The sequence below is a fragment of the Zeus faber genome (genome assembly GCF_960531495.2).
Source record: "Zeus faber genome assembly, chromosome: 16".
NCBI classification, from domain to species: Eukaryota; Metazoa; Chordata; class Actinopteri; order Zeiformes; family Zeidae; genus Zeus; species Zeus faber.
The window spans coordinates 26,254,207-26,281,638 of record NC_137202.1 but is presented as its reverse complement, the minus strand read 5'-3'; the positions used below and the strand labels follow the sequence as shown (position 1 = coordinate 26,281,638).

The window sequence follows — 27,432 nt, the reverse complement described above, 5'->3', positions numbered from 1 at the left end:
CAGTCACCTGATATGGCCGCCAGTTTGGCCTCGTGCAGCGCCAAGAGCTGCGTTTCGGTCTCGCAAACTTTCCTCCGCAAGCCTGCGCCAAGCCTCTGACTCATGACGACCTGAGGGAGGGAAGAGGAGAGACACCTTTGGAACAAATAAACTATTTGCCTTTCATTCTCTCTTCCGCCTGTTCGGAATGTGGCTTTTTTTTTTTTTACACGTGGCCCCCTTCGCCGCCAACCCCTTCCCAGCCTCCCTCGCTTTTCAATAACATCCAGGGGTTGCCTCATCTATAACCTTTAGCAGAGAAAGAGCGGTGCTACACAGACACGTAGCCAGAGAGGGAAATGTGAATTCAGCATCAAAGACTCCATTAGAATGTCACCGAGTGGGGGTGGGGGGTGGGGGGTGGCTGAATGCCATGAACCTGATGGGGTTGCAGCACCTCAACTCGGTGGCGTCCGATACGGCCGGTTCCAGCCCGCACCCGCTCCCAATCTGCCCGTTTTTTAAACCTGTCTTCTTTGGAATGTTTTTCCCCCACTTTGAATTACAGCCAGATGGAATTCCCACGACGCACTTCCTTGTTCGGTTCCGGGAGAGCCGCTCTCCCGGTTCAAAGGGAATGTGGGGTAGGGATTTTTTTATTTATTTTTTATTTTTTCCAGAGGACTCTCCTTCTGATCCGACACAGTTCTGTACTTTGCTTGAAAAGAGCGTCGGAGCAAGCGGCTCCCTCGGGGATCGGCGTCAGGGCAAATAAAAAGTAAAGACTGATTCAAAACTCCCTCGCGGGTTTTCTTTTTCGTTAAGTATCATGTGGAACGGAAAGCAACAAGGGCTCTGAAACTTGTAGAGCGTGCCTCGCAATCTAATTGTGGTAGAGGTGATTTCATTACAAAGGATCAGGGATACATTTTGTGGAGACGAATCGAACAAGAAATGATAATATCCTGGATATTACCTTTAAATGACTCAAATATTTAGAGTTAAATGCCTCAAAATAGTGACCATGGCCGTTCTATTCAGTGCGTTTGCTTTGTGTCAAAAATGTAATTGGTGAGACGAGGTTGCTGTTAAATTTGAGGTTTATTGCCAACGTTTTCCTGTTTATACCTAGGTAGATACATATATGATTTTCTTGTTCACTGTTTATTAGATTGTCATGGGTTTTTTTTTTTACCAATTTATAGGTTTATATTTAATTTGTCATCCGATTTTTTGTTCATTACCAAATCTTTACTGTTCATTGTTTATCTCCTGGTTCATGTTTATGGTTAGCTATATTTTGTTTACTTCTTACGTTTATTGCGCACGGCAAATTCATCTTCTAGTTAGTGTTTGGAATTATGTACATTGCCAATTTTTTCTCCTTTCTTTTTTAAAAGTCATTTTTATTGTTTTTGTTACTTTTACGTTGATATTTATTCTTTATCAACAGGTTTATTGTAAATTGCATATTTAATCTTCTACTGTATCTATCTATCGAAATGGAGTAAATGGAGAAAACCTCGGAAGCATCCGATATGGTTTGTGTGGAGCTGCCAGACACAGAATCCCCCTGCCAATCCCATGATGCGTTTCTGGAGGGCATATCGACTTTGTAGGCCCCCCCGGTCTCCTGCTGTGCTTTCATCACCTCCAGCCCCCTCCCTCCCTCCCTCTCTTTCTCTACATTCCCATCGCCCCCCACTCCAGGGGCAGCACAGACTCGTGCTGCCCCTGGCTCTCTCTAACCACGCTGGCCTCAGTGCCAGGGAAAGCCCCATGAAAGCCTCCCACCACCACCACCACCACCACCCCCACCACCACCATCTCAACCGCCAACTGCCAGGAGAGGAACCCTGAAGAGGTGAGCGCCTACACAAGGCCACGCAAACACAGCGAATGCAGAGTCGAGTATTGACACAAAAAATAACCACCTTCAGACATAATGTGTGTGTGTGTGTGTGTGTGTGAGTGTGTGTGTGTGTGTGTGTGTGTGTGTGTGTGTGTGTGTGTGTGTGTGTGTGTGTGTGTGTGTGTGTGTGTGTGTGTGTGTGTGTGTGTATGAGTGAGTGTGTGTGTGTGTGTGTGTGTGTGTGTGTGTACGTGTGTGTGCGTGCAAGCATACACACGCACAACTGTTAGAATAACTGTTGAAAAGCCTGAGGCCATAGCAACTCTAACTGGAGTTTTTCTAAAGTTCCCTGTGCTCAAGGCTATTTATTATGGCAGTGGTTTAGGGTACGTTAATTAAAAAACTATTTTTGCTATACCAATGCATGACCTAATGTATGTGCAGAATCATAATTCTACACATGACTGAACAGCATATTAATTTCTCATCAGTCTCTAAGTGCTTACCGGCCCATGTAAAATATGTTAAAAGGTATTGTACTTGCTCAAAGGTCATGAGATCCTTTTGACGGGGGAAGTGGTGTGAGCAGTGTTTAAAGTGGATGCACCACTCATCCCAGTCTATTAATACCCCCGCCCATGAAACTTTGTGAGAAAAGTTCCCCTGGAGCATGATGGGACGTTTGGCGGCGACAGTGTGAACCACAGGGTCGCTTCATTTTTCATGAAACCTCAGCGATATTACTTTTAGATACTCTTTCTTGAATTATTTTTTGGATATTAATAAAACAGTGAGGATGTGGTTTCCTGTTAAAACAAGAGAACTCCAACAAGAAAAGTAATTTATGGTTTTATAAGACTCAGGTTTCGCTGCTGGGAGCCCATCAGGTGGAACCAGTGACATCTCTGGAAGACGCTACTTCCTTTTCCATGGTCGATTCTACACTGTATGCTGTATATATATTTTGACAGCTGACTGACTTGAGAAACTAAAGTTCATTTCAAGCCTTCGTCAAAATCATACTTGGCAAAGAATGAATAGATATATTTCTTGTTTATTTGTTTCGTATTTTCCATTTTTTTGCTGGTGAAAGCAAGGAAGATATGAAATATAGACACAGTAATCATCGTTCAGTTGTTGTCATTGACTGTCTTCCATGATATCTTTAAGGAGGTTCTGGAGAAACCTTTCAGTTGCTCCGCTCTCAATTGTAACTTCAGCGTCGCACGCTTGAGGGAGGGACAGTCCATTAAACATATGAAGTTCTTTTGTGTGTGTCCGATTATTATAAATTTTGTCTAGGGCTGTACCCGACTCAGAATTTTGTCGGTCGAATGGGATTCGGCTGTCCAATGCGAATATGAACAAGGCGCGGCTGTCCGCGATCGGGACGCACGGAGAGCGGTGTGATTCACACATGTGAAAATATATTTATGATTCCCCTTATTATAATTCCTCATTGAAATGTTATCCCTCTGCATTTCTGTAAGCTTCTATTTGTTATTTTAATGCATGCTGACTCACAAAAAAATTAAAGTAAAACAACGGCAAACAGCAATACCGTGGTTATACGTTGCTTTTCAACGCGGTAAGAAAATATTCATACCGTCACAGCCCTGGTTCCATGTCGATTTCAGTGGCACTCCTAAATTTTGTGGTGGTGCCCCGAAAATGTTCAGTAGGGAGCACCAGAGCCACTAGCAGAAAAAAATAGTGTGGAGTCCTGGAGTATGCATGAGAAATAAAACTATTTCTGACGGACAACTCTTAGATAAATTTACCTTGAATTGATCTTAATTCATTGAGGTTGAGAGGTACAGAAGATATAGGCTTACTTAGTGAGCTAGAAATATACGAGTGATGAGCTTGAATCCCCCGCTGGATAGATGCTTAAAAAGTCCCGCCCAGAAGGCGTTAGTCCACACCTCTAGTGTGGCACCGTCGAGTTGTCTGACAGAACTAGCGCCGCAAGTCACGCCTCATTTCTTCACTCTCGTACCGCCACGTTGTGACTGGACAATTAATTGAATCCACCATCCACAAGCCCCAAAACACCCATTGAGTGGCTGCTACGCTCACTTTCACTCTCCATTATTGTCCATCATTACAACGTTAGTGAGAATCAGCTTTGTTCATCACTGACTGCTATGGCGTACTCTCACTACGCACTCCCACTTTCTATTTGAAGAGAATATAGAATATAGACAAAACACCAATTTTTTTGTTAATTATACACATAAACAATACTTGTGAGTGGTCTCAAGCCATTGGCCCCCACAAAATGGTGGGGACTTTCAGGGGGATAAGGTGGCACTCTCATTGGGCCGAGAACTACGAGCGAAAAGCCTCCAAATATTCTGTACGAGCACAAATAAGCTGTGGAGACGTTATCCGGAGCACCTCAGGGGTTGTTAGCGAAAAGTAGCACGGAACCCGCCATGCGCCATTACTGCGATGGAGATGCTCACGGAACAAGCGCAGAAACCCGCAGACACTGACAATTCGTATTATGGTGTAGCTGAATTGACACACTGGAGCTTGCCCCCCCCCCCCCGGCCCCTGCAACTGCACAACCCCCTACCCAAGTGCATGCTTTCCGTGCTGTCTGGCTTTTCATTAATATATGTTCATAAAACATTCAATTGCAACGGCATAACGAGGTACCAGAGAATAGATGAGGAGGGGGAAGTCATCGAGCCTTACTTTAGCAGTGGCCTCTTTGACGGAAAGATTCAACGCTTGCTCCTGTTCCTGGAGTCTGGAAAAGAGAGAGAGTAGAATGATGTGATGTGGCGTTTTGGGGAGTCATCTCAGCCTTTTTCGGGAGGTTCTACTGGAGTCATGGATGATTGGTCATGGGACGGGTGTGTTGACAGAGCGCTTCTCCAGCCACGATGGCCACTTGGAGGGCTTCAGGATGAACCCCTCCCATTCGTCTGCTCATATGCAGAGAGTCTGCAAAAGTAGCCAATTCATAATGGCGGCATGGTAATGTCATTGTGAATGTTGTCATTGATGAATATAGTTTAGTTGTGTGTTTGTTTTACAAGGTTTCAAGACAATGCATGACCATACAGAATGCATTGAATGCAAGAAACATCTTTAGAATCTATGGATGAACCGGTTTGAAATGAGAAAAGTGCTTCTAAAGAACATTCTGGTAGGTTAAGTACCTTTATGTTCAAAGAAAGAAAATGTCGGACCCAGTAATTATGTTTTTTGGTCGTCGTTGTTGAATTAGGTTTTAAATTACCAAGTTCTTCGATCTCTGCCTTACAACTACATGCATAGCTACATGCAATCGCTGTGCACTGAACTGAATGCTCTATCGAAATCCGCTCGGTTGACCAACGGCTTGGTAAGGAGAGAGTGCATCAAAGTATTAAAGAACGCAATAACATGAACGTGTAAACAAGAAGCACCGTAAAAGGTCATATTATTTGTTGGCAGAGGGAATAAATTCATTAGTTGCTTGGAAAATGGAGCATGAAATCCTTCACGCTCACAACACAGTCACCTTGAGGCCCACCTAATGGCCCTGTAATTGCAGAAATCAGTACACATTCACCGGTGCTATATGAAACCTATGTTCAGGATGAGTAATAGCGGGGGATAAAAAAATTATTTATATCTCTGCATCCGAATACAGACACAGACTCGAGCGTGAATTTCCTTGTTGGTATCATGTCTACGACACACTCAGCGATTAGACCGAAATAAGAGAAGAGTTCTCAATCGTCCGTCGTCGTGTGGGAGGGGTAACGGTAACACAATCAGCGTCGCGGAGCGGCCCGGAGAAGAAAAGTGGCGGCGGGATCAGCCTGACACCCCAATCTCAGGCTGCAATTTCAATCAGCGAGAAGGCCTCCCGACGCTCTTTGGGTTGGGGTGAGGACGTGTCAGATATCAAATTATACCGCAGATGGTGGGTCACGCCACCGAAAGGGGCGATAAGTGCAATTTACATGTCTGCTAACCGCAGGAAAACGTAGGAGAGGCTTTGCTTGGCTCCCGCGCATAAGCTATCAACTTGAGCTGATATGATACAAAGTATTAATTTGCATCTTAGGGAGAGAAGAAAAAAAGGAATCATTAAAATTCACACCAGGTTGAAACAGGTGAGGGAAGAGGATTGGGGGCATGGGCGAAGGGGATAAAGGGATTATAGAAAGTGGGGGAGGTTTGACGCGAGCAAAAATATACACTTTCTGCAAATACACGTTAAGAGTTCTATGGAATGATGATAGAGAATTCATAAGAAGTGCCTTTTTTATATGTGTGCATACTGTATATTACATATAAAGAGTATCCACTTCTTCTCACATATGCATTTCAGGAAAAAAACCAAGTGGGTGAACAAGAACGAAGGGGAAACATACAAACAGTAGATCCACTTGTATTGCTCATTTAGTCCACTAGATTTTATCAATGGCGTCTTACACTGGCAGGTATGTATGTCCAAATTTAGCTCAAGGACAAGGGCATTCCGTGCGCAGGATGATTGCTTGTGTTCAGTCCAAAAGGTATTTGATCAAGCAGTGAAATTTGTCCTTAATATCGTCACATGACAAAGGCAATTCCACCCGCTGTACGGTGGACGAGTGGATTGTCTGACAAATTTCGATGTTAAGTGTGAGGTGCACATGGGAGGAGCACTTAAGATGTACATCGCCTGAAACATACCATTCACAGGCAATTCTTTCAAAGACAAAGAATCATGTGGAATACAGCCACTTGCAACTAACGGCTAGAGAGCAGCCCCGTGTGGCCGGCGGCAGTACTGCAGCTACCGTGCCAGCCCCCCCACAGCTGACCTGATCACAGAGGGCGAGGGGGAGACGGAGATGAGCGTGCGGTGTTTGGAGTTGACCAGGTCCTGCAGGGCGCGGCTCATGTCCCGCAGCTGGGCCACGGTGCAGCCTCTCAGCACCGAGTCCTCCAGCTCCTCCGCCTCAGCGTGGCGGTCCTCCTGCCGGATCTGCTGCTCCAGCCGGTGGCCGAGGTCCCTCAGCTCCTGCAGCCGTCGCTGGAGCTCCCCGATCTCCGTCTGCGACCGTTTGATCAGTGTAGAGACCATTTAGAGTTCATTTTTTTACATTTTACGCAATATTTTCCCCGTGGAACACGATGTACGACCAAAAGCAAGACGAGCCGTTACCTCCACAAGGTGTTTCTCCTGAATGAGACGTTCTCTTCGACTCTGCGGGGCCTGCTGGGAGTCTGTCCCTTCGCATGCATTGGGTTCTGGGACCTCCCTGGGGACCACGGCACCCAAAAAAAAGAAACATCCACGACAAAGGTGCCCTTTGAAACTCTGGATTCACTCCTTTGCTCACATATCATCAAGACCTGCCCGCAAGAATTCGGGCATTACAATCAATACAACTGAAGTAAACTGAGAAGTGAGGATCTACATGTAAACTGTTTTTTACTGCCCATCGTACTCCCATGAGCATGTGGAAAATAAACAGCTTAATACTTAGTGGATGTTTTGGAGTTAATGTAGTCACATTGGAAAACATAGGATATACTGTAGACTGTCCAGTATGTTTTGGGGCTGGGGGCCGTAGCTGCATTCCAACTGGATCCCCGCTGCCCACGGCCACACCTGATTTCCTTCCTGTATCCCTCCCCTATTGTTTTCTACACTGACAAACAATATTGAAGCAGCGACGGAAGAGAAGGTTTAGGAATGCGAGAAACGGCTTAGCACACCAACCTCTTAAAATCGATCAAACCGTTACATCACATTATAACTATGTGGATATATACTATCCGGATGATGTAAGAGATTTTATGAAGCACGATAAGAATAATAAATGGTTTCCCGGTGAGTGTAAAACCCATACAATATGCTGCGTTTGTACGTAAGCAAAAGAAAATCAAAAAGATTTAATGATGTGTGACCGACCTGCGCTGGCTGTGCTCTGCCCTCTGGAGGGCGCCGTCCACTGCGTGTCTGAGGTGCTGGAGGAACAAGGCCACGCTGGGCTCTCTGGACGGCAGACCCAGCTTCAGGGCACCGCGCTCGTGAGACAACTCCTCTAGCTTCTTACCAAAACGCTCGGCTGCAAATACACATACACATGCACATTATTTTCTTAATTTTACGAACACATACACTACATAGCCAACTAATACCAAACATGAAATGCTGCACCCAACATGCCTAAGATCACCATGCGCAATGCCAAGCATCGGATGGAGTGGTGTAAAGCACGCCTCCATTGGACTCTGAAGTGATGAATCACACTTCATCATCTCACAGTCTGATGGACAAATGCAGGAGAACACTACCTGGAGAACACTACCTGGAGAACACTACCTGGAGAAGACTACCTGCCTGGATGCATAGCGCCAACTGTTAAGTTTGGTGGTGGAGGAATAATGGTCTGAGGCTGCCTGTCATGGTTTGGGCTCCACCCCTTCATCCCAGTGAATAGAAATCTGAACTCTACAGCGTACAACAATATTATAGAGAATCGTGCACTTCCCACTTTGTGGCAACCGTTTGAGGAGGGCCCTTTTCTTTTTCAGCATGACAATGCCCCTGTGCACAAAGCGAGCTCCATAAAGAAATGCTTTATTGACTCTGGTGTGAAAGACATTGACTGGCCTGCACAGAGCTCTCTACACACAAATATATAACTCTTCAATGTGACTCTTCAATAATACCTGCTGTGAGGCTGCAGAACATTTTCCTGTCTATTAGATTAGTTAGTGAGATGGATGTTTTGTGGAAAATTTGACTGTATGTGCTCCTTACCTTGATATAATTTCATGCAGTGCCATTCGCTTTTACTACCAGATTCTCACATTTTTCCGCTCTCCATTTTCTTCCATTGCTTTTGTAAACCCTCAACAGTTATTGTGGCAGATGAGGGAGCGTGGTTAAGACGGGGTCTGCGGGCTACAGCGCGGGCTTTGTCCCGCACCGGCGCAGCTGTTCTGGCTCGACCGATCGGCCAGTTGTGGCTGATCAGTCGGAGTCGGCTGGGAGCGTTTTCTAGTGTGTTGTTTGTCAACCCAACTAAGAACTTTGATTTTTCCTTTATTTTCACATTTCGTCAGCGAGCCTTTTTGTTTGTTTGCTAATTTATAATAAAAACGCCGCCAGAGCAGCCCGTGTGGATCAATTATCAAGTGCGGAGGACTGTAGGGCGAACTCGGAATCTCAGCGAGACAGGAAACCGCACTGCAGATAACAGAAATTAAAGTGAAGGTATTATTTGTTCTCCCGCCTGTATTGATGAGCATACTGGGGGCATTTATATATTCAATGAAGAGTGTCTGATGCTTTAACCAGACAGTGACAGTACTGCAAACGCAGAAAACTTGAAAAGTCACACTGGCCTACATTAGCACTGTGGCCAAATAACAAAATTCCAATCAAAGTCTACAAAAAAAAAGAAACAAAAACAGCAGATGCCGCTATTTATTTTCATCATGCCTCAGAAATGGGTCAGTGCCAGTCGTGCCAGAAAACATATTACGATAAATTCAACTTTCCGGAGGGATGAGAGTCTGAATAATATTCAGGTCAGAGAGAGAGAGAGAGAGAGAGAGAGATGTTTGACCCAGAGGACAAACAAGGTTTAGAGTCCAAATTCAATTTGTACCTTTCAGCCCGGTCTTGAAACTCTTACACTCAGTGGGAGACCGCACCACACATGCTGCAGCTGGCCGTAAAACGTGCATTTGTGCTTAGGCGACGCGGAAACATTTCCAGACTGAACCTCATGTCGCTGAACCCTCACTTCTCTGACGGAAACATGAATATACCCCAAAAATGTTCAACTCCACCACAAGCAAACACAGGAATATCGTATATTATTTACTCACAGCCGCTGAGCCATTAACATAGCGTCAATATATAAAACTTTGTTAGTAATAAACATCTGAAACATCCAAATTAACTGTAACCCGTGTGCATTAGAATCCTGACCAAAATGTTGTCAATTTGCCTTTGACGGTTGACATACTGTACTTCTTAAAGGATTGGTTTGTTCATTTACAACTTCCTATCATTTATAACTGTTCACAGCGCAACCTCGCTGAATGCGTTACAACTGAGAAACTCACCTCTCTGCTGCGGCTTCTCGCTGTACGTGTTTGCAGTCCAGTGGGGCAAACGGTTAAGTCATGGAGTGGTTCTTAAGAGTGATGTGTTTATCAAAGTTGTGTTCTGAACAGTTATAAATGATGGGAAGGAACAAATTGATAAGGCCTGGTTTAAAATATATCAGGCTGGTTTGATTGACAAGTAAGTGCCCATAATATGTACCCTACTGTACTATTGCATTTCCCGTAGGAATTGTATTTAGGCTTTATCTTAGCTTGCATCTGGTATCAACGGTTCAATGACAACCGTAGCATGTAAGCCGTGATATCAGATGTACCAACAAATGAGATCAAGCCTGTTTCATTTAATAATTCACTCAAGTTATGTACCGTGCAGGTCACGAGACGCAGAAACGGTGTCATGGTCATAGGTAGCAACTCCATTATGTATTCTCTCTGGCCTATTTATTTCCTAACGTGCTCCCTCTAAGAAACATCCCAGCAAGGTCCACAATTAATTCTGTCTGTATGAAATCAAACCAAGGCCTACTTCCCTTGAGTATATTTAGAAAGCTATCTCATGTTTAACACAACAGCATCACGAACATCCCATTTCTCCTTTGCTCTACCTGGAGTTGTTTTTGAAGCATAGATATGGGTCACACACGACTCACATCTGCTCTGTTCCTAGCTCGCTGGCTTAGCCACGTCGTGCGCGCAACATCCACAATCTCCACAATCTGTGAAGCGCGATGTTAAAAAAGAAAGCTCACTTTCCACTTCGGTTTAATTCAAAGCGTTACTTCACCTGAGTCATAGTCGTCATCCAAAATGGCTTTCTGCTGGAGTCTCTGCAGCCTCAACATCATGGACTCGATCTGAGGAAAGACCAACATGGGCAAAAAGAAAAAGAAAGGAGAGATTACCCAACAGTCCAGAGGACAACGCATTTCTCAAATAGACACCCCCGGTGGGAGCACTGACCGCCCATTTTATTGAGATACTGGGTCGTTACGTTCACAGAATAATGAAGAACAATTACTTACTACCCTCCGCTTGTCTGTGTTATCAAAATTAAACACTTTATCCAACTCTCTAACTCTGTCGATTTTAATTGTTCTTAATGTAGGCTTTACTGGTAATGACCAATACGTTCTCTACTTCCAATACTACTGACACACTACTGCTGTTCTTATTCAAAGTCGCTTTGTGCAAGAGTCTGGTAGCTGACTTCATTCTAACGACCACTTTGAGCTGACATCTCATCCTCATGGTGGGGGTCAATCAAACGCACCTTGGTGTTTGTGCGATTGCTTTGGAGGCAGTCTTGCAGCACGCCCTCGTACTTCCTCGCTAGGTTGTCCCAGCCCTGGTCGGAAGGAGGTGTGGCGGACTCGTAGCCAGAGGTGATGGAGGCGTCTGAGTTGACGGACAGGGAGGAAGGGAACTCCGTTCCCAGGGAAGAGCTGTCGCAGTCGGCCAGGTCGGGCGTCGCCTCCCTGTCTCCCCACTGGCGTACCTGCCAAAACTCCTCACCCAGCAGCAGCTCCTCTCTCTCCAGTTTGCTGGATGACCTCCGTGAAGACTGTGGTTGGATAGGGGTGGGGAGTTTTGGGACAGATTGCACGGTGGACACGGATGTTGGTTTAGTCTGAGACAAGCTCAGTATTTCGTTTGACGGATCATCGGGAGAGGTGGACTCGGGTCCTAATTGGGCAGATGAAAGGGAAGCAGGTTTCGGGCTAAAAAGCTCAAGCGGCGACGGATCTGTAGGTTGTGGTACATCGTCCGCCGTGTTCTCTCTCTGGCTAGCGCTGAGGGACTGTTGGATGAAACTGAAGCTGGAGTTGAAGGAGTCTCTTGGAAGAGTCGGTCTCGGCTCAAAGGCCAGACTTGGGTCTGGACTACACCTGAGGTAGCTCTCCGACTTGCAGGTCTGACCTTGTTGGCTGTTTGCAATCTCAACAGCAGAACACTCTGTGGGTCCAGGTGGACGGGGAAGGGAGGAGGGAGAAGTCAGAGTCTGCCACCAGTGAGATGTAACCCTATCCATGGCAGATGGGTGCTGGTTGAAGAAGGACTGTTTGGCAGCAGATGCTGGACTCTCACCAAGTGTGTCAGGTGGGTCAGTGATGCCACTGCAAACCTCTTCCTTTCCGGGACATCCAGCTGCTGCATTCCTAGTGGTAGTGGTCCTCCCCTCCTCCTGCCCACTAGCTGGACTGGGCAGCTCTCCCCGCATGTGCCCTGGTTTTCGATGGAGCCTCGTACGACTGCAGCTGCCAGATGTCCCCAATGCTTTGCCACCTGTCAACATAGAGATTAGCCATTAAGCTGGATAGCCGGCTCACAGGAGGACACGGAACAAGCTCATACAGGCAACCTAAAAAAGGAACATCAAGTCCATTTGTCAATACACAATCTCACCAAGCACAAGAGGCTGTTTAGATGGACAGTTATGTCCAACCAAGTCTGACCAAGTTTAGCCATTTACCCTGGGAATAGGGATGTGTGATTCTTAGTATTTATACCAAGTAAATTGCATATTTCTATCATTGCCTAGTAGCCTAGTGTACCAAACTGTTTAGTATAGTCATTCAAAAGATGTTAAAAAAAGTTGCTATAAGCCTGTCTGTCTGCTAACCTTTCGCCTCTTATAGCTTGGACCGACAGTCTTTTCAAACACAAACAGTTCAGTGGCATGCGGCAAAAGGGAAATATGTTATCCAAATTGTAAAATTACAAATGAAGGTGAAGGCTATGTGTATGCAACTCACTGAATTTAGGGATGTCTCTATTCCAGTACCAGTTTGTTTTAATCTTGTAAATAGTAAATGGCATAACACACATAAGACACAATACAACAAATGACAGTTTCCTTTTTTTCCCTCACCCGCAGATCATTTGGCGTAAAGGTTTAGTGTAACCAACTGAATTTTCTTTCCCAGAGGTTGGATCCAGCTGCTGGGAAATACCAAGCCCACGCAGTCATCTTGATTTGAGACACGCCCTTCAGCATTTGGATGACGCAACCCCAAATCTCCCCATGGAGAACTGCGTTAGCCGAACAACTGGTTGGCACATTTGACGTTTTAATATGTGTAACATTTACAACTGCAAACTTGCCAAATAATTTCACAACGCGGTGATATGCCACCGTCAAGTTCACTATCTGCACCTCAATTGGGTTTGCATTTTTTGCCTTTTTATTTAAAAGCTGCATCAGTGGCTGGACACCTGCTCGTCTCTCTGTGAATGTTAACACAGGGGATCTGTAGACAGACTGCCTGCCATCAGAGGAGGAGAGGAACTGAAATGTGGGGGAATAAACAGCCCCTTTGTGTACAGCTGTGCTTCTTCCTCTCTCTGTTTCAATTTTCTCCCCCCACTCGGCCACGAAAACACACACACACACACACACACACACACACGCACACGCACACGCACACGCACACGCACACGCACACACACACACACACACGCACACGCACACGCACACGCACACGCACACACACACACACACACACAGACCTTTGTGCTTCAGCACACTGGGGGCATTGAGAATAACTCCTATTGTAAGAATTCCACAGAGCAAGTTGAACTAGGAAGAGGCAGAATGAGACACTGGCAATTTATTGTTTCATTATAACATATAAAACAGTAAACGGTAACGGTAAACTCTACTCTACTCTACTCTACTACTTGGATAACACTAAACGACAGCGTCTAAACGATTAGTAGGTCAAGGACAAATACCTTAGATGGAGTGATAACATATCAACCACACTTTGTATCAAGACAGAAATGAAATCAGTCCAATAAAATACGACCACTACGAAACAAGTGCTGAGCGCAGCTCGACACCCTGTGACCGCTGATGATGACGCTCCTGAACCATGCTGCGGGGAATGGATTGTAGCTGGAACAAAAAAGTACACCACTTAGACGAGAGCTGTTTAGACCAAACTCTGTGTGTGTTAATGTAGTTTCCTCACAAAAGGACGAGATGGTCCATTGATCAGGTCTTTAGGGAGAGCCTGCTGTCCACAGAGACCACCGCACTAGTGCTCAGGTTACATATAGCGCCATTAGTGTTTTCCTACAGACGTGGCCGGTGTTCCATAACCCACCTCGGAAACCCAATGCCGCTCGCTGCGAGGGTACTCAATACAGCAGCGGCCAATCCACCATCTGCCACGGCGAAGATAAAAGTATGAAGGCCCCCTTCGGTTCAGAGACTCAAAGAGGAGAAGAGGTTCGATAATGGGGCTACCGTACATCTCCACCATGCATAGATTACACAAAGTAGGCTCTTTCTTACAAAAACGGAAGGAAATGCCTCGCAGCCCATTGTGGAGAGGGAAAGGCCGTGGACGTCGTGGCTGCAGCACTGAACAAGCGTGTCATCTACCACTTCCTGCCAAGGGTAGTGTGCTAAAATTGTTTGCCAAGAATTAAAACGGAAACAGAAAATAAGCCTTGGGAAGGCAGAGGCACTGATTTGTTGTTTAAATCCAATGAAGGATCCCACTCACATACATTGTTAAGCTTTGCGGTAATTAGCTCATTGTCGACACACGCTGGCCCAGGTTATTAAGACAGTAACTGATGTTTATTGAACATCTGAAATAGAGCAACTCCAGGACCAGGTCTTGGGTCATGGCATTTGTTCGTGGATGAGAAAACGCTTACACTCTCAGCCTGTTGGAGGGATGATTATTTACCTTGGGAGATTACAGAGGCCCTCCTCATACCCCTCAAGTTAAACACAACATCCCATTGGTGGACGGAGGCACTTCAGCTAAACAGCAGAGGAATGCGGAGGATCTCATAAAAACACAAACGTTTGAGGAGCAAGCTCAGCCGAACTGCCTGTGTCAGCAACCCCCTAAGAGTATGCCCCGCCAGGCAGATAGCCAGCAGCTACCTTGCCACTTGTGGCTGGCCACAGCACAGAGAGGAAGTGAAAATCCACCGAAAGCGCTGAGTAAAAGTGTTTTTCCCCTTTAAGGAAAGACATGAGATGCAGCAATGACAGCTGGGCAACCTGGAAATGCTGGCTTTGATCGCTTGCCACGTACATCCTTTCCTCTCTCTCTCTCTCTCTTTTTTTTTTTTAAATCTGACTATAAGTCTCAGTGTTGAAAAAAAGATTGCAAGTGAACACCACAGACCACAAAAGCAAAGGCTGTATTCATATTTTTGGAGCACATTTGAGTTAGACAAATCCTGTGCTTCCTATTTGGTCACATGGGAAACGTCAAGTAAAAATAACAGTGTGGACAAGCTGCTGTTTTATCAGAGCGATGGCGATGGGTGACACATTAACCACACGTCCAGAGATATGTTTGAAAAACACAAGAATTCCAATCGCATGGAATGGAGATCTATTCTCCTACATTTTGTCTTGTACAGTCATCACTTAGCACTTTATACTCAAATTTGATTCTCCACCTTCAATCCACATTATTGTTGTAAAATGTGATCCTCGATGGGGGAAGAAACATATACCCATATACCCCCCCCCCCCCCCCCCACACACACACACACACACACAGACAATTTGGTATAAATAGAAAGTTCCGATAATTTACTTGAGAACACTGTTAGTGGAAAGGCAACTATTGCAACATTATAAACGTTGACCGTCCTTGAACATGTTTATGCGTTTGGTAATCCATTGCCAGGAAACTTTCCTGTCTTCAATGACTTTGAGCATTGCCCTTTTTAGTAATCATGTGTTTAAATATTGTTCCATCAGTAATTCTCCCGTTGTAAACGTGAAGGAAACATCGCGTTCTGTATTGAACTGCGTTCCTCTGATTGGTTGACCCTTTAAATATGGAGGCCCCGCCCGTACCTCCGTCTCCACCTGATCCAGCCTCCACACGGTCAATGTTTTGGGAAAATAGATGCAAATCTAGCTATGAAGGAAAGAATCTGTCTGTCTGGCTGTGCTGTGCTGTGCTGTATGTATGTATATATGTATGTATGTCCATCCCTACGTATGTATGTATGTATATATGTATGTATGTCCATCCGTACGTACGTATGTATGTATGTACTGTCTGTATGCCCTTCTGTTATCTTGACAACCGTTCATCCGATGGACTGCACACTTGGCAGGTGTTTCGCCAGGGACCCAATGACGTGTAGTGTCGAATTTTGTGAGATTTGGACACGCGACACGTGTAATATTATATACTACATATATGCATGTATATTACATATATTACATATATGCATGTATATTACATACATTACAATAGACTTTCTCAAACAGCCACGTTTTGAACGATGACAGTTGACGTCGTCGCAGTCGCAAAGCGCCTGATGATTTCTCCGCTAACACAATATCTACTCATTTTCAGAGTTTAAAGGTGAGTATTTGGATGGAGAGCGCCCCAGCGGGCGCCAGGTTGCGGTCATAACATGTCAGAACGCTCCGTCTTGACCTGATCCAGATGTTTTGAGCGATGCCCCCCCCCCCCCGGTCCCGAGCAGCTGCCCCGACAACAGCACCCCGTCGCGGGAGGGCGATTTGGAAACGCGACACAAGCTTGTGGCCTCTTTGATTCAGCTGGGAAGGTGGATACCTGCGTGTCCGGCGCGGACCCCGGCTGCATGCTAACTGTGTTAGCGCAGTGCATGGCTGTAGAGGGAAACTGCTAGCCTAGCTCCCGTGCGGCTGGGCAAACACACTTCCCAGCGTCTCAACCTCTGGGTTACTGAAGCGACAGAGGGCGCGTCCACATCACGGGTAGAGATAAAAATCCAAAAATGTCAAAAAATGCAGTGGTTGTTGGAAATGCATCTGCATTCGGGACTGTATTTGACGGCACCCAACCACGTATCCATCCGCTGCACCGTACGACGGATTCTAATCCCATCTGATCCGCGGCGGCGGAAGACTTCTCCCACTTCATAACTGTCCACAAGTACAGTAATCACTCCCCGCCGCGGAAATACGTTTGAATGATTCATTCGAAGGATTTTATACACATACATATATACAAAGATACATGTATATACACACATAAGTTTATATATAAGAACAAGACTAAACCAACGGATTCGTACCTTCCGTTACTTGGTCCCGGTGAAGCGGTGAGCGGCCGTTACGCTCCAACCCGATCAGTCCGCCGAACATAGTCTGTATCTGTGCAGATCTGAATATATACATCCAGATCTATAAAGAGGCATGAAGACAAATCTCTGGATACACGTGTAGACATTTCTCAGTCGCAGGCGGAAGCAACACGGTCAAACTTTCGAGTCCGTTTCAACACAAACGTTCACGTGTCAAACGAGCTGGACTGCCCGCGCGCTGCCGCGACTGGCCTCGCTTCCGCGGCTCCACGGGGAAAGCTTTCATCCACCACCGATAATCTATCATCCACCACCGATAATCTATCATCCACCACCGATAATCTATCCTCCACCACCGATAATCTATCATCCACCACCGATAATCTATCATCCACCACCGATAATCTATCATCCACCACCGATAATCTATCATCCACCACCGATAATCTATCATCCACCACCGATAATCTATCATCCACCACCGATAATCTATCATCCACCATCGATAATCTATCATCCACCACCGATAATCTATCATCTGTCATCTATAATACTCGATCTATAGTTATAATGTAACACTGCTATCCGCACGGCGGGAACAACCATGTGAAACTTCGCCATACGCCACCCACCCCCCAAAAAAGAACAGCGCACACCATAAAACAATATCATAACCGAGGGTGATACTTGGAATGGTAGCACTAGCAAAATAAGAACGAAAGGAGAGATCACCGTGCCGTGCCGTGCCGTGCCGTGCCGTGCCGTGCCGTGCCGTGCCGTGCCGTGCCGTGCCGTGCCGTGCCGTGCCGTGCCGTGCCGTGCCGTGCCGTGCCGTGCCGTGCGGTCTCGTTCGGTTCCGTCGCTGTGTTCGTGGAAGGGTCCGGTGCGGGGGGAGTGTCTTCCTGGTGGTGGTGGGATGTGACTCCGCTCTGTCTCCCTGTCTCCCTGTCTCCCCGTCTCCCTGTCTCCCTGTCTCCCTCCCTGTGTGTGTGTGTGTGTGTGTGCGTGAGACGGAGCGCGGTCACGCGGTGCAGTGTTTTTTTTTTTTCCAGTGTCTTGTGGTTTTCTTCGTGTTTCTAAACTATTTGTCGTTTTATATTTTGAATTGTTTTCGATCACTAAACTTCATTTAAAATGCTGCTTGTAGGTTATATTCACTGTGTCGACTGTTTAATATATGTGTGTGTGTGTGTGTATATATTTACTTGAACTTCAAATTATATGTAACTTTACTTGACAACAGGTCCATTAGACGGACGGACAGGCAGACAGATAGATACAGTAGACAGACAGATTGGTGAGGTGCGATTGTTAATCACAAACTCCGTCCACAATAGAAGAAGAATCAATATCAATACTGACGTCCATGAAGTTATGACGTCATGTTACGTGCCGCCATGACTGTTGACAAATCACTAGACTGCAATGCTATCGTCACTTGCACATGCTTACGCGTTGCAGTGACGATAAAAAGAAGTACACACAATTTTTACTTAATTATTCCCACCTGGATCAAACCTGGACGACGGCATGTCAAGGACCGTCCCGAATACACACTCAATTCATCTTGTCTGTGTGCGCAGCGGATCTATGACATCCTTAGACTACTGATTTACATTTTCCAACAAAAAAAACAACAAAAACAGGAAACGATGGCAATATGCAATTAACCCACATAAATTACATATAAAAAAGTGTTTTCTGCACATATACTGTGTGTACCAGGGTAGAAAACAAGTATAATAGATGTGGTATTGCAAAAAAAAAAGTTTTTAAAATCCCCACTATCAGGTCTAAACCTGTCAGATGAGTTGTAGTTTACTGTGCTTGTGTGTGTGTGTGTGTGTGTGTGTGTGTGTGTGTGTGTGTGTGTGTGTGTGTGTGTGCGCGCTGGGCCGAGAAAAGCCTGAATCTGATTCAGACACTGTCCTAATTGGTGACGCAAGTCACGTGAAATCTATTGACAACACAGTATTACAGTGTTTTTAGTTTTTTTCTTGTCTCACGCTTGGTCGCTGTGGGAGAAATTCTTCCGCAATGATCGGTGAGGTTAATCTGCCCACTACAAGAACACAAAAACTGAGAATATTCAAGATTATTTATTCTGCAGAATAAAGAGAAAGATTCAGTACTGCTCCAAAGCAGTGCTCTGACCAGTCTCATCTTATTTCTGATCAAGAGGGTTTTATACAACAACAGAGGGGGTGGCTTGGGTCAGAAGTCACTTACAAGTCTGTGTCCCTCAACGGTCTCCCTGGACGCCAACCTCAAACAGTCAATTCACAGGAACTTGTAAATGAGCTGGCAGACGCGGATCAACAATCCCTCACAATGCACCTTCAGGCTCCCTGTGGTTATTCTTCATCTCTTCACAAGGTAAACAGGGCCAAATGTGACCTGGTTCTTCCATGTTAGATTTGACATTGTAGAGAGAAATAACATTTCTCTTTACATAAAGTTGGGGGGTTCCTGGGAAAACAGAGACAATGTTTAAAAAAAGACTCCCCCTCTGGAGGTAGAGCCCTTTGTCCTCATTCAAAATAAATGATCGTAAGCATTTTTCTCTCACATCGTCAATAATCCATTTGTCTAAATAGAGGACCACCACGTCGCCTTCTACTGGTTGAAATTATTTGCATGAGTCAATTTTCATGTACTTGATACACATTGATGACAATTCAACACCTTTTTACAATAGCCTTTCATCATTATCCAAATACATATTTTTTTATCACCAATCACTAACAGGTGACAATTAACCTCTTGAACTTGAACAGGTAAAAATGCATATTTTTGTGGGTCGTGTGGGTGTAATTCAAGGAATTGCCACAGTGTGGCGCGGTTAGACAACACAGAAGTCGTAACTGTCCTCAACATGGAAGGGATTGTATTGCAGATGAGTAAAGGGCGTTTACAAAAGCGGACATTTAAAACAAGTATTTTAAGGGAGAGCAGAGAACTGTTTCTCTAGCAACCTTCATTGCAGATAGTCTTGTGGTTTATCAGTCTTGACAAATAATTGTTTCTGACATTGAGGCATCTCATGCCTGTTAAAGCCACCAATGACGCCTTGAAGAATTCATCTGGATCCTGTTCAACTGATTTAAGGGGCAAAACTGATGATTTGGCTCAATTTAATTGAATTACCCGAGGCGTGCGCTGTCACTGTGTTGGCTGCTGTGATCCCATGCCTTTTTTTAAGCGATGAAGTAGAACTTTCCATTTGTATTTAAACCGCCTTTAGTTGTGCATGTACCCTGAAGGCCAAGGCCGAGGCAAAACACATTGGTTTTATCAAATAAGTTGTTCTTCCTGGTTCAACAAAAGCTTTCTGTCATTGCATGGCTTTTGGAAGTGGTGAATGGTGATCATGAAACAAGAACAGTTTTCTGTCAGGAAATGTACAGCACACCCACAGACATTAACCCTGTTCACTCAAGTCATTGACGATAGAAAACTTTTACCTGCTCTTACTCAGAATGCTTCCATTTCATCCTGTGGCGGCGGAGAATGCATTAAAAAGTACGCAGCGCGGGGAATCACTTCAAACTAAGCTCACGGACTTTCTCAGACATTTTTTTTTTTTATTCAAAGTTTTCAATTTCGAACAGCCGAGGAATAACTTCTCGTTAAAAAAAACATTTAATACCTGCTCGTTTTAGCAAGTCATTGTAGGCTTTGTTTCACTGGCCTTTTTTTAAATTTACCGTATGTGTATGTTCTGAAAGGGGAACACGTGAAGCTGCTAGCAAACGTACAGAGGTAAAAAAATAAAATTAAAATAAAGACAACTGTCAAAAAAAAACACATTCAGACATTACAGCATCATGCAGGACCTGTGCTGGACCTCTGCTGGAGACGTCTGACCTCTCTAGGCCACCCCTTCCTCAGGGTCCATCAGCGCCGCCCGGCTGGAGAACACGTCGGCCAGCATGTGCTTGGGGATCTCGGAGCCCCGCACGCGCAGGGCGTAGCAGGCGTCCTCCACCTTGCCCAGGCTCTGGCGCAGCGTGTGCAGCTTCTTGGACACCTCGTACGGCCCCGTGTTGCCGATGTAGGAGAAGCCGTCGTGGATCTGCCGCAGGAACTGGCTCAGCTGGAAGGGCGTGTCGATGTCCCCGTTGCCCACGCTGCTGATGCACATGCGCATCAGCTCGCCCGTCAGGTCGGCCACGCCCAGGAGGTAGTCCGACGCCGTCACGTGGAAGGTCAGCGCCTGCGCTCCCGGCGGTGGGCTCTCCGGCTGGCCCTGAGAGCGAGACGCGCGCCGCCACACGAAGTAACGACAAAATAAATGAAGAGGCCACAATGATCAATATCGCATTCAGTGCACCGCTGTGAAAGCCTCAAAATCATTTCAATTAAAACAGAGAGAACGTGGCCTGACATGACGTGTCCACTGGGGGGCAGGGTAACATTTACACAAAAATGGAAGTTGTCAGTTTTGTTTATTTTCCAAACTTTATTTGAAAATTTAAGACCCAGTGAAACCAAAAGAGGAACGAAAAAATTTGCCTAGGAGCCGAGCCCGTTTAAAAGTAGATTACCTCAAGGTCCGTCATATCTGTTTTCATGAACACCAGTCGGGCGTTGATCTCTTCCAGGCTGATGAGGGTGCGGTGTCGGATGTAATGCTGGAAAGAGACAGCCTCCACGTACTCCTGGATCCCTAATACAGTAAAACACAGAGTGCGACAAATGCCCCCCCCCAAAAAAAGGAGAACTTATTATTTGGGTAGGTTGTGCTTCCTCACTTATCTCCATGTCAGTCCGAGTAAAGAGGTATTTTTGTTTCCCAAATTAAATAATGTATTTAGCCAATGTATTCCAATACAAATGAAATAATAATAAGACTTATAATAATAATAACAATGCGGGTGATGTAAATTGGCGGCAAGCGCGATGTTGCATTTTTCTGGCTGAGTTGGGACGGAGCGCGGACGGCCAATCTGAGAAGACCCACGATTTGTTTTCTGGTTTCCTTGTCCAAACAACAGCCGAATAATCACAGGACGGAAGACTTTTGTGTCCCGAGGCTCCTAGTTGCGCTGCGATCCAACATCAGAGGCCTGTTCATCTCTGCGTGGCTCTGGAGGTGGACATGCTGCGTCGCCTCCGCACTCACTCCTTGACAATCAACTTTCGCCGCAGGCGACAGCCACTTGTGAGTCAGTCAGCCACATGAAGTTGGCTCAGATGGAGCTCGGCTAGAGGTTGAGCTATTGTTCTATAATATATGAACTGTATAAATTATAGAATAAAACAATATAAATTGGTGATTCAACTCCCAAGTCAAATGACTGAAAATCATCCCCATATAATCAGAATCATGTATTTATTTTCCGTTGTTCTTAAAGATTTGATGGCCTATTTTACTTTATGGCCTTTGTTTTCAATCTAAAAAATTCCCAAAAATAGATAGACTAGACTGTGCCTTTTTTTTTTTAAGGATACAATGGATATAATAGGATAGGATACAACTTTGAGTTCCCTTCAAGTTCCTGAGTGAACTGCCGGGAGCTATTCGCTTTGTCGCCACTAAAGGAGGAGATCCACAGTACGTGCGGTCACAGACACGGAACAAAACAAAACAATGTCTTGAAGGGTGACACAGAGGGAAGGGGAAAAAAAAAAAAAAAAAACATTTGAGAGGAGAAAAATAATAATAATTGAGAGGATCTACTGGCACAGACAATGGAAAATCTGAGGCCCAGGTAGGTAGAGAACACTTTCGCCGAGACCCTACTCGTTCACATAACTAGAACTCGCGGTATATTAGGAACATGATTAGGGATCTGACAAATCTGTTTCCCCAAACAGAGCATTCCAAACCTTTTCTCTGAGGATTTCTAATAACACCAGTAACACTTATTGTCTTGGTGAGATTCAAAATCTCTAAATGATCCAAAGACTTGCCTAACAAGCGAAAGAACATAAGTTAGTCTACGTATTTCGGAGCAAACATCTCCCTAAACCTAGTATACAGGGCGTACCAAGGGAAATGGGAGCCATTCTGAGCCAAGCTACACAACCTAGAGACATTTTGTATACAGTACATTTGAATATATTACTGCCTTATTGTCAATGGCAACTACTTTTAAAATTTGGACATCTTCAAATCTTCCAAGAAGCAAATCCCTTTAATGAGGACTGCCGGCCAGGCCCATGGTTATTAGCCGCGGACTCAGAGAGCCTCTGTGTCAGGCTCGTTCTTAATCCAATAAAGGCAACTCGGATACTGGGAAAAATAAGAAAATAAAAAAAAAAAATAAAAAAAACCTCTAATGGGTGGAAACTGCCGGTAGTCACGTCGCACAGGGATGGAACAGTGATTCTTAAGTGACTGCAATCTTAAAAGAACGACTTCCCTAGCTTCTAGATAACGACCTGCTCTTAACTCCCACTAATGTTCCTTTCCCCCTGACTTTGTAGATGTTTCTGTCCCTCTCTTACAGAACTGACACACTTAATTCTGCTGGGTAAACAACTTAATCAGCGGGCGGGTCTATTAAAACTGTCCCAGTGTCACGTTCGTTGTATTTATTTTTCCCCCTCAAGGCCACCAACGCATTTGAAATAAATTACGTAAAAGTGATAAAGTACAACGTGTACGTTCCCTCGTACTAAACACAGCGCGGGTTTATAAAGATAGGGGTAACAGAAGAACAAGAATCATAATTAAAAAGAGCATAAAAAAAACACCCCATTACAACAGAAATAAATAAAAGTGACCTAATTTCCTGGGTTTTTGACACACAGATCCATGGGTGCCATACTACCCAGTTAACACAATGGATCAGAATTGCACTGGAATAAATATTGATTACTTAAGCAATTGGCATCTGCAGTAAAAACGTGGTGTATTACTAGCAGGCTTAAAGGTCTACACTGTCAAGCTTGCCACAGTCTAGTTTAATCATTTTTCCCCCCATTCATTTATAATAGATCAATAGCACAGTAAGATTGCAGAATTATGTTTGTGTTCGTAAAGTATGCATCAAAAATAATAATGTATCTACAGGAGCAAAAGTGATATTTAAAAAAAAAAATAAAATAATATATATATGTATATATATTTTTTTTGTTTTATAATTATTATTATTATTAATATAGAAATGGTATATGTTAACTCACCTGGGGTGAAAGCTCTGTGAAACTGGTATATGTCTTCTCCTCTTAGCTCTTCAGCAATAAGGCCAATCTTCTGCCTCACACCATCCAGTTTAGCATCCGCTTCCTTGAGAATAGTCTCTACATCTGGCACGCTACACAACCGATGAAATGTCAAAATCAAATTTTTGTAAGAATGCAAAGTTCCTTTACGTAATGCATGCAATGGATTGCATTTCATTTATAACGGCACAAAGCTGCGATGAGAGGTTACCCATTAAGGCATTTCTAGTATTTTTTTGCCATTTCATGTTGTTCTATGTCACTCCCTGCTGCAATACATTGATTCCTGAGTCGCCACCATATGCTGCTGACTAATTTTAGCAATTTTAAAAATTCAAGGTTTTGATATAGAAGAATCCCCTTCCTCCAAATTTTCATTTGAGTGTGCACCCACAGCAGCGATCCTCTGCAGTGCACCGCCTGTGAAACTCAATGTGTTGGTGCTCTGGGGTTGCCGGTTTTGAGTGTTGTTGACAGTTCTGGCGGGACGCATTGCAGTTCATACCTGGCGACTCCAACTCGCTTGGAGCGGCACTTTGCAGCTAATCATTACAGAGATGCATCGCTTAAGACTCAGCTTTTGAGATATTGTAAGTTATATTTCCAGAATTACACAGGAGCTAGGCTAGTTGATTCCCTCTGCAGCCATGCACTGAACTGACAGTTTGCATGCAGCACGTCGCTGTCTGAGTATCGGTCCTTCTGCAAACAGTTAAATGTAGACGCCACAAAATATGTTAATTAATATGTAATTTCCCTGTTAAAGAGGTAATTTGCCAATTTTCGTTTTTTTTTGCTCCACAATGTAAAACACAGCACAGATAGGCCTGCGAAAGCACTTTTAACCAGTTCACACTAATCACAGAGTCTACCTTGTCACTCTGTGTAGAAGGAAAATTGTCCGCTTGCTTTCAATGGTGATGTCTCTGCTGATCTTCACCAGACGCTCATATTTGTCATGTTTGGTGTCAAGCTCCTGCTGAAACACTAACAATAACAATGAGTTACAACTGCAGACAGTATAGTTTCTCAACATTCTGCACGACAATATCGTATATCTGGAAGGGGAGTGTAATCAGTCTCCTGGCGTTGGGTAGGGTACCTTTGAAGGAAGTGGTGACCGGGGACGACAGGTCGTTCATGTCACCGTCCAACTTCTTCCAGCATCCTTCAGCTTGGGACAACAACATCAGAATCACAATCATGTTGCGAATGTTTATTCGCCATGTACATCTGAATATAAGGGAATTTGTCTCGGTAGCGGGTTGGTGCATTTTCTTACAGACAATTTGCATTAAAAATAACATTCCAAAATAATGTTATCAGCACCCCCAAAAAAGAAAAAAAGCTCAACTAAATACAGAAATAAACAAAATGTGTTTTAAGCACAGGATAAATGGAAGGGCTATGGCAGGGGCTCACTGGCAGTGTGATTGCTGGTTGTGGATATGAATATAGATGGGACATTTTGTATTCCTATACAAGACGATAATTACTACAAAAAAATAATACATATGTATACGACAATAGGGGAATGAATGACAATGTATAAGCAGGTCTAATTTATTACGATGTTAACACGACGACTACAATGCTCAAGTCTCGGTTATTACGATCGATACTCTTACATATCGTGCACAATCATTGCATATGCTGTTGTTGTTGTTGTTGTTGTTGTGTGTTTGTGTGTGTGTGTGTGTGTGTGTGTGTGTGTGTGTGTGTGTGTGTGTGTGTGTGTGTGTGTGTGTGTGTTACAAACAACAGCATTGTTTATATCATCATTAATCTCTCTAGACAGACACATTTTCCCACGTAGTTTGCCAAACAACTGTTTGTTGAACAACTACCGTCAACAAGCGTCCTCCATTAACCCGACCGTGCGTCACACTAATACCCATATTGCGCATCACATAGCAACGCTTGCGTATCCAAATTGCATAAGAACGATTTGATTCCTTAAATCCTGCCTCCTCGTTTGACTTTACCTTCCCGTTTATTCATGCCAACAGCGGTCTGGTGTCGTTTTAATGTCGGGATATTTTGGGGTCGGAGCAATTTCTGTTGCGTTCAGCCGCTTGGAAAACACGTTATGAGCTACAGGGCGGGGGCGACCCAGTCCGAAGCCTGACTTTACACTGATAAAAGATGTTACCGAGCACACTACCCGGGCGACCAAGTACGGACGCGGCTGGCGAAAAACCACACACGCGCAAAAAATAACGGAAACCAGACTTTGATAGTGATAAAAGTCGAACGTGTTTTTCTTGTTGACAGGCATATACACGGGCTCCGTTTCGAAAGGGGCCCTTTGAGCCGATTCAATGCGTGACCGGTGGTCGAACCATTGCATTGTGGGATATGTAGTGACATCATGGAGATCATAGCGTTTAGCGTGGCGGTGTGCGGCTATTGTTTTACATCGGTCGTTGTCTTTAATTATATATATGACAGAAAAACCCAGTGAAAACAAAGATCCCATAATAGAGGTGTTTTCGTCACTTTCACCGCTTCGGAAGAATTCTGGAAAACACCAGTATGGTTTTCCAACTTCCAAACGTGTTCACCCGACTTTATGTCACGCACTCAAGTCACTTTCGCGTCTTGCGTAAAGGACGACGTCTGTGGACTGCGCTGCGGGGGGGGGGGGGGGGGCGTGGAAATGAATGCGGGTGATTCCCACTAACATTAGATTATTATCCGAGGATCTCCCTCCCACCGAACCTCCCTCCGAGCCCCCGAGCCCCCGAGCCCCGGAGCCTCGGAGCCCCGGAGCCCCGGAGCCTCGGAGCCCCCGAGCCCCGGAGCCCCCGAGCCCCGGAGCCCCCGAGCCCCCGAGCCCCGGAGCCTCGGAGCCCCGGAGCCCCGGAGCCTCGGAGCCCCGGAGCCCCCGAGCCTCGGAGCCCCGGAGCCCCGGAGCCTCGGAGCCCCGGAGCCCCGGAGCCTCGGAGCCCCGGAGCCCCGGAGCCTCGGAGAACTCTTCCGCGAAGGGATTCCTGCCAAACTGTGTACGTGCCTGGCGCGGCGCCAAGCCGTTTTTTCCTCGCCGGGGCTGCGCCGGACCGGGGCGCGGGGGGTTAATCGACACGTTTGTGTTTCTGTTGTGGATTTAAACCAAAGTGACCCCGTCGCGAGCACTCTGTGGGAGAAATGCATTTAAGAGTTTATTTGAACATTTCCAGAAGAGCATCCCCACGCACAAATGTCATTATGTCGTTTCGTGTGTGTGTATGTATGTACGTACGTGTGTGTGTGTGTGTGTGTGTGTGTGTGTGTGTGTG

The 27,432-nt window shown here is 45.2% G+C and overlaps 2 protein-coding genes across 2 annotated transcripts in view; both read right to left on the bottom strand.

Moving 5' to 3' along the window:
• disc1 (DISC1 scaffold protein) overlaps positions 1–17,841 on the bottom strand; it is a 51,016-nt gene extending 33,175 nt beyond the window's left edge. Inside the window, exons 1-9 of the mRNA XM_080016141.1 lie at positions 17,714–17,841; positions 12,002–12,199; positions 11,187–11,869; positions 10,701–10,770; positions 7,743–7,899; positions 6,990–7,086; positions 6,646–6,878; positions 4,535–4,589; positions 8–110 (exon numbers count right to left, since the gene is read on the bottom strand). Coding sequence (XP_079872267.1) covers positions 8–110; positions 4,535–4,589; positions 6,646–6,878; positions 6,990–7,086; positions 7,743–7,899; positions 10,701–10,770; positions 11,187–11,869; positions 12,002–12,134 — 1,531 coding nt within the window. The 5' untranslated portion in view covers positions 12,135–12,199; positions 17,714–17,841. The remainder of the gene's footprint in view (positions 1–7; positions 111–4,534; positions 4,590–6,645; positions 6,879–6,989; positions 7,087–7,742; positions 7,900–10,700; positions 10,771–11,186; positions 11,870–12,001; positions 12,200–17,713) is intronic.
• A 1,225-nt stretch (positions 17,842–19,066) lies between these two features.
• Positions 19,067–26,233, bottom strand: tsnax (translin-associated factor X). The gene is made up of 6 exons (XM_080017161.1): positions 26,140–26,233; positions 25,257–25,328; positions 25,027–25,141; positions 24,116–24,246; positions 21,529–21,650; positions 19,067–21,230 (listed from the first exon to the last, which is right to left on the bottom strand). The coding sequence occupies exons 1-6, from the start codon at positions 26,153–26,155 to the stop codon at positions 20,853–20,855; spliced, it is 834 nt and encodes a 277-aa protein (XP_079873287.1). The 5' UTR covers positions 26,156–26,233; the 3' UTR covers positions 19,067–20,852.
• Between the last annotated feature and the right edge of the window lie 1,199 nt (positions 26,234–27,432).